The sequence below is a fragment of the Panicum virgatum genome, chromosome 5N, assembly GCF_016808335.1.
Source record: "Panicum virgatum strain AP13 chromosome 5N, P.virgatum_v5, whole genome shotgun sequence".
NCBI lineage: Eukaryota > Viridiplantae > Streptophyta > Magnoliopsida > Poales > Poaceae > Panicum > Panicum virgatum.
Window position 1 is genome coordinate 40760520 of NC_053149.1, and position 6958 is coordinate 40767477.

The 6958-nt window shown below is 40.7% G+C and overlaps 2 protein-coding genes across 12 annotated transcripts; both read left to right on the forward strand.

The window, feature by feature from the left end:
* Positions 1 to 4606, forward strand: LOC120673200 (calcineurin B-like protein 9). Its single transcript, XM_039953944.1, has 7 exons — positions 1 to 157; positions 371 to 479; positions 577 to 629; positions 740 to 807; positions 3635 to 3647; positions 3733 to 3845; positions 4013 to 4606. The coding sequence occupies exons 2-7, from the start codon at positions 461 to 463 to the stop codon at positions 4065 to 4067; spliced, it is 321 nt and encodes a 106-aa protein (XP_039809878.1). The 5' UTR covers positions 1 to 157; positions 371 to 460; the 3' UTR covers positions 4068 to 4606.
* Positions 913 to 3356, forward strand: LOC120673199. Of its 11 annotated transcripts, none has more exons than XR_005674558.1 (6): positions 924 to 1442; positions 1524 to 1726; positions 2100 to 2169; positions 2245 to 2325; positions 2492 to 2556; positions 2901 to 3356. XR_005674558.1 is itself a non-coding variant. In XM_039953943.1 (3 exons), the coding sequence occupies exons 1-3, from the start codon at positions 954 to 956 to the stop codon at positions 1625 to 1627; spliced, it is 489 nt and encodes a 162-aa protein (XP_039809877.1). In that variant the 5' UTR covers positions 913 to 953; the 3' UTR covers positions 1628 to 1869. The 11 variants fall into 11 exon arrangements, 1 of the variants encoding a protein (XP_039809877.1); XR_005674556.1 differs by having other exon boundaries at positions 925 to 1442; positions 2944 to 3356; XR_005674554.1 differs by having other exon boundaries at positions 928 to 1442; positions 2245 to 2347; positions 2944 to 3356.
* Positions 4607 to 6958: the final 2352 nt, after the last annotated feature.

The following is a 6958-nucleotide window of genomic DNA, read 5'->3' on the forward strand; positions in this document are numbered from 1 at the left end:
GCTAAGCGCGACTGCTCATCTTCTTCGCCACGGCTCGTCCTCCGTCCAAGTCAGGAGCTGCGGCATACCGTCATCTGCAACGCCTGTTGCTGCGCTCCGTTCAAAGGACCGTCTTCGTCTCGTCTGCACCTTTCGTCTTCCCAGCGGCTCCCGCACAGTACGTATTTTGTGATCAGATCTGTTTCATAATCATGTTTTCTGAGATCATGTTTATGATATACGTACTATCTAGTATGTTAGAGTCATGCATGCTAGGTTTAATTCTCGTCATGATAAATCTAGTTCGGAATTTAAACTTACAGTTGTCTATTTTTCCAACAGCCACCTCCATAGATAATGACATGAAACTAAGATCGTCTCCATGATCCAGGTTTTTGATCTGTTTGATGAGAAGAAAAATGGTGTAATAGAGTTTGATGAATTCATTCATGCTCTAAGTGTCTTCCATCCGTTGGCACCTATGGAAGACAAGATCAATTGTATGTAAGTGACTTGCAAGAACTATTTTCTCTATGTTCATGTATTTGTCAATTTATCTGTATTTATTTTGGGATCTGTCTTTTTGGGATGTTTCAGTTTCATTTAGGCTGTATGACTTGAGGCAGACTGGTTTTATTGAGCGTGAGGAGGTTAGTTGATGGAGGTTCTTTGTAATCCGTATTTTGTTGGTATCTTTGGTGTGATTCCTTGTCTAGTGTATTGCAAGTAATATGACTTATCAGCATGGCTTATTTCATAGGTTAAGCAAATGGTCATTGCTATTTTGATGGAATCCGGTGTGAAATTATCAGATGACCTTCTTGAGGCCATCACTACCGGAAACTGAAAGGCTCCTGACGGTAAACATGGACCGACGGGAGCCCAACAGGCCGGCCCGCTCCCGAGCGTCTAGACTAAAACAACCGACAGAAACCACTCTCTTCATCCAAATCCTATCCTTAGCGTCTCCTCGCATGCACCGTCTGCGGCCGCATCTCGCCCGCCCGCCGCCGCCTTCGGTGGCCGCCGCCGGCTGCGGCGATGGTCCGGGTAGCGGCAGCGGCCTGCTCGGCTCAGCTCGCCCCTCCCTCGCCCTGCTACCTCTCTCTTCCCCTGCTTTCCACCTCCTCCCGGCCACAAACCTCGTCGCCCCTTCACCTCCGCCGCCCACCGGGTTCGGATCCGGCTTTCTCCTCGCCGAATCCGAGGTACCCATGGCCGGATCCAATCAGGGGTCGCGCCGTCCCCGCCGCCGCTTGCCCCATGGGGTGTGCCCCTGGTGGTGGCCGCAGGTTCGTGGCCGCCGCCGCCGCATTCACTCGCCCCGGGTCGCTGCTGCGGCGTAGTTCTCTTTTCATGGCCACCGTCCAGCGACATCCGCACCCCTTTTGTGCAGATCCGAGCTGAAGCAGGCAACCCCTCATTGGATTTCGGTTCCACTCGTCTGGATCGAGCAGAAGCAGGTACTACCGCCATGCCCAAATCATTCTCAAGTAGCTGACATGAATCCCCAAACTGTTCTCAAGTGGCTAACATATGAATAGATCTCTCCAAGAGGCCAACGATCCCTGGTTCAATTTTGGCCATGGTCATAAAGCAGATCCCTTCCTGTCCGGCCCCTCTTATCTTGTGGTTGTTGCAATCGTGAAATCAAGATGGCATCCTTCAACGCCCTCTTCTTCTGCAAGGGTCTGTGCAAGGAGTCCCTTGAATGTCCTTTGATTCATGGGTACTTGGAATTCGCTAGGTAAAAAGGAACTACTGATTTCAAGTCGTCCTTTTTGCATTGCAAGTGTAGTAGTGTCACTGTAACCTTGAAGAAGTTCATGTATATTAACTGTACATTTTCTTGAAAGAATTATATGCAAGACTAAATATCTATTTGTGACATTTTTAGGTTAAAGATTCAGATACCGGATGAAATAGTACACAGAATAATTTGTGATGCCTCAGTTGAGGTATTACTAAATGTTCATAGTTGTATGTTATTGTTCTGACTGCATTAAAACATAGGAGTCATTCTGGTTGAGAACTTGCTAAATATTCAGTGTTAATTGTGAATGTACACTGGCTTGTTTGATTACCATTATCCTTTTTGATATAGTCATATGGTTTTGTAGGCTGAAAGATACAAATAGCTAGTGCTGACTGCTGAATTATACTAAGATCATGGAGACAACAAGCTCGAGCGTACTTCTTTTCACACACTCTCTTCACCTTTTATGTTGCAACATACTCAACTGATTGGTTGTAATTTATTTACAGTGCTGCTGCTGCTAGCTAGCAACTGAATTGCCTGGAACACTGCATACTATGTGATTGAGGGAAAAGGCTGCGTAGGGAAAGGTACCTTGCTGAAATCTGGAAGGTGAATGACTCTATTATATCCTGCTATTTCATTATTTAGCTTGTTATAGCTTTAATGTTACAAAACTGCATATTGTGTGGATTGGGAGAAGTACATATATGATCTGTTCATGCAAATTGTCTAACTAATTTAATTTAATTTCAGGGCAGCAAGTCGATAGCTGTTGGCACCCTGCAGCAAGAGCGCTTTCCTTCTCATTACTTGATCAGGTAAAAAGACACAATATAATTGAATTGGCCAGACCAGCTTTTGAGATAATACATCAAAGGGATATACTAGCCTTTCATTTAGTAGGTTGGTCTCATTTTTTAATCTTCAGTTAGAGTGGGTTCATCTTAAGTAGTTTTGTTCTGAACCAAACTGAACTCCTGTATGGTTTCTGTGCATATTTTATTTATTGTTGTGTTCAAGAATTTACAAAGGACAATTTAGGATCAAAAGATTCTAGTAGTGCTTCTTTACGTTGTTCTAAACCAGACTAAGCGCGTGTATGGTTTCTACCCATGACTTCGATCATCATTACTATTTAATTTTCAATTCTGACAACTTGCAGATGGGTCACTATATGATTCAGTTAATTTTTTTCACTTGGTTAGGTAAAAAAAATACAATGAGATGGAGCTAGCAGTAAGTTTCATCATGATTCAGTTCAAGTTCAAGGTGAATTTATGTTGATCTTTGGTTTACTTGACCGAAAATTATATTGAGCTGTCTTATCTAGAAGTTCAGATATCTTGCTGGGAATCCTATATACACTAGGAGCTATAGAAGTTCAAGCAACCTGTAATATGGTGATCTGAAAGAATGTATATTTGGTGGAGTACTCATACAATTTGTCATAAAGACTTTAGATCATTTATTCATTTTATTCCAATAGCTTGATCTATGTCATTTTGATATGTATAATAGCTTGATGGATGTCATTCTGATCTGTATGTAACATGTGTATGGAACTATGAGAAATATTGGTTTTGATGGAGTTATAAGAAATTGCAGTTGCGTGTGCAAATCTGCATGTGTATATTATTTTTTTACCTTTATTAGTTGGTTTCCTGACGGTTATACTGTCAGGAATTGGTTAACTTTCCTGGATAAGGGATGCCGTCAGGAACTGCCGTCAGGAAAGCATTCCTGTCGGCCAACCGTCAGGAGAAACAGACTTTTCCTGACCATGGGCTCCTGTCGGCGTGTTCCTGTCGGTTAGCCGTCAGGAATTGTACTCCTGACGGTTTTTCACCCTTTTCTGACGGTTTTTGGCTGTCAGGAATTTTCTGTTTTCTGGTAGTGCATTATAGATAAGGTAAGCAATAATCAACTGGAATTTCTGAATATTTCTTTTTTTTTTCTGCAATTACACGGATGCAACTCTGGACCTATTTTCCCAGACATTTGAAGATGCTGATGCTGATAGGGATGGAAAAATAAATCTAGAAGAATGGAAGGAATTCGTATTACGCCACCCTAACCTGTTAAAGAACATGACGCTGCCCTACCTAAGGTTTGCATCTGATCTTGTGATCTTTGTGAAAAAGTAGGTATGCATAATGTTGTCAAACACACTAATATTTGGAATCCACGCAAAATACAGCAGAATTCATTCATAATTATGAGCCAGGACTTGAGGATTGTTTACTTTACTGATTTCTTGCCCCATCAAATATTCAGGGACATTACAACCGTCTTCCCTAGTTTCATCTTCAACACGGCAGTTGAAGATTAAGCAGTATTGGGATTGCTTGAGCTACACAGGATTCCTAATCCTGATGACTGGTGGCTGCTGATTCTGTCATCGTTCTTGTTGAAATGGCTACCCAACTACTGAGAACCATCTTTTCCAAAAAAAACTACTGAGAACCATACGTGATCAATCATGAGCACTTGTTGAAGAAAAATCACGTGCAACTGACGGAAGAACATTAGAGCAGCCACCTACCCTTCTGCTATAAACCAAGGCCCCTCCAGGGTGGTGAATTGACAATGGATCTACCTATTCCGATTTCTTGTTGCCATTTTTGTCTCGAAATGCATCGAATTGGTAACTGTAAATACGGCTAGCATTCCTTGAGTGCTCAGAAATTCAGGAGCAACTGTACATATGTTATATTGTACTAGGAAAGCGAAAAGATCCTTGTGCCAGCTCGTTTTGAAATGGCCAATTGTTTTGTGCCCCTCTTGAACAAGTATAGATGGATGAGACCTATTAAATTGTTAGACTGTTGTTAGAAAGAACGAATAAGACCTTTCACTTCTATGAGTAAATACGTTTCTTCTTTTCTCAGGCAGCTGAGGCATACTACCTCCATCCTAAAAATGTAGGGCATACTAGGTTTTTTTAGACAAATTATTAAGGTAGAGAAAAGACGCATGTACCCCTTATTAGTGTATTGTTTAGTTAATTAATTGTGTAATTTTCGGTGTTCGTACCAAAACCAAAAAGATTAGTATGACTTTTTTACACCTCCGGCCTACCACAATTGAATATTTTTACAAAACTAGCATCAAAATTAAGAGATTTTACAAAACTAGCATCAAAATTAAGAGATTAGTATGTCTTTTTGTCGGAAAAACTCTAGAATATCTTATGTTTAAGTATAAAATACCTGAGGGAGTACATTCTTCTCTAAAGAAATGCTTCGTGAACCATGTTTTCTGAATATTTTAGCGCAGAAAATAGTCTCCTTGGAACGCGTGCCTTTCGCGTGGTGATAACTGCAAGCCAGCAACTGGGATGCCAACAGGCTGCCATATGGCTGCTCCATCCTTCGTTTTTTTCTCAGGTGCTAAGATGGGAGGTGCCCTACGCTGGACACGGATCTCTGCAGTATTTCAAAGGTCACTGGCATGCGGGCCCAACCCCACACGGTAAGTGACAGTGAAGTACTACAGAGGAATCATATCGCATACGCTCTGTGTGTTGAATCGCATATGCATAAAGTTTTAGCTGTAATGTACTGTAGCACTTTTAATCATTATTGTCTTATCATTGGTTAACTAGGTTCAAAAAATTCATCTCGCAAATTATAGACAAACTGTGTAATTAATTATTTTGTTTACCTATATTTAATATTTCATGCATGCGTTCAAAGATTCGATGTGATGGGAAATTATGTAAAGTTTTGGAATTTTGAGTGCATCTAAACAAGAGGTTAGTCACAGATGTTCTGATTAAAAAACTACAGTATATTCCCCAAGCAGCTGCAACAGCAGGCACCAGATGTACACGTCACCTGTTTCCTGGGGTAATTGATTGAAGTGATTTTTTACTTCTTCAAAGGTCCCACCTTAGCAATATGCAAGAAGCTAAACATCGGACCGAATTGCTGGCTGACATGTCCTCTATCCCCCAGTGAGTGATGACAAGAGCAATCTTGTTGTATCAGACGATGCACCACACCTTGTGCGATGATGCAGGAGCCACCTTTTCTTCTCTCTGTTTCTTGAAAGGAGCAGAAAGAACAAGGCAAGCATTTCCTTGCTTTTCTAGTGCTAATCATGGCTGTGATTATAAACTAAAATCAAATCTCTTTCGGTTGGGATAAGATTGCATGCTGATGTGGATGGTTCGGCCAGTCACAGCCAGATGTTAATATTAGCCATATTAATTGTAGTGCTAATCAGCCAGATGACATACACGTATGATAGCGGACAAGTTTGTTTGCATCCGCCCTGTTCGCTGTGCTGATTTCGACTGGTTTTGGCTGGTTTCGGCTGGTTTATGTGAGAGGGAAGAAGCTGAAAGAAGCCGAAAGAAACAAAGCGAACGGAGTGATCAATGTACCTTTGACACAACACCTCATGCGCAAATTTATATTGGAGACACTTTACTCATGACTCTCGAGTCCCTAATTTGTGTTTTATTGATGCGGCACTCTTAAAAATAATAAAATGAAACCACTAGTCTAAGACGACAGACAGGAATTGTGGGCATACTTACTTTGTAAGCACAAACCTAATACAATATGGTAGTTTTGTATTCCACCACAGCCTGATGATGTGGACGGTCAAGCCGTTCACAGCCATATGTTATTAGCCATTAGGGAAGATGTATGTGCCACATGCACGTATTTAATTTTTCTTCCATAAAAAAATAATGTTATTTTTTTCTAAAATAATACACATCTTTCTTTTCCTTCCCTAAAACAATGATGTCAATTAATATCCTTCTAAAACCATCAAGCAACAATGCCATTTATTTTTCTTCTAAAAATAATGCACGTCTTTCTTTTCCTTCCATAAACAATTATATCAATTATTATCCTTCCAAAAGAAAAGAAATGACGTAAATTATGGGTTAATGTATGTGCGAAGAAAAGTATAAGTATACTAAAGGAAAGTAATATACATTAATACACGTCGTTCTTTTTCTTCCATAAACAATGATGTCAATTATTATCCTTCCAAAAGAAAAAATAACGTGAATTATAGGTCAATGTATGTGCAAAGGTATGTGTATGCTAAAGGAAAGTAATATGTGGGTACAAGAGGTGGGTATAGGAAATTGCTGGTGCAAAAAGTAATAGGATTTTGGTGGAAAACATTGACGAAACTAATCTCCTCCTCCCTTTCGTCAAGCCTTTTGACCTGACAAGTGAGGTCTCCGTGAGAGGTACG

Bases quoted from the DNA above. Each gene is read 5' to 3' on its own strand.
- LOC120673199 (XM_039953943.1), top strand. From the start codon at position 954: ATGCACCGTCTGCGGCCGCATCTCGCCCGCCCGCCGCCGCCTTCGGTG. The intron at 1,272-1,375 runs GTTCGTGGCCGC...CCTTTTGTGCAG, and splicing joins GCCCCTGGTGGTGGCCGCAG to ATCCGAGCTGAAGCAGGCAA. The intron at 1,443-1,523 runs GTACTACCGCCA...ACATATGAATAG, and splicing joins TCTGGATCGAGCAGAAGCAG to ATCTCTCCAAGAGGCCAACG.
- LOC120673200 (XM_039953944.1), top strand. The intron at 630-739 runs GTTAGTTGATGG...CTTATTTCATAG, and splicing joins GTTTTATTGAGCGTGAGGAG to GTTAAGCAAATGGTCATTGC. The intron at 3,846-4,012 runs GTTTGCATCTGA...TCAAATATTCAG, and splicing joins ATGACGCTGCCCTACCTAAG to GGACATTACAACCGTCTTCC.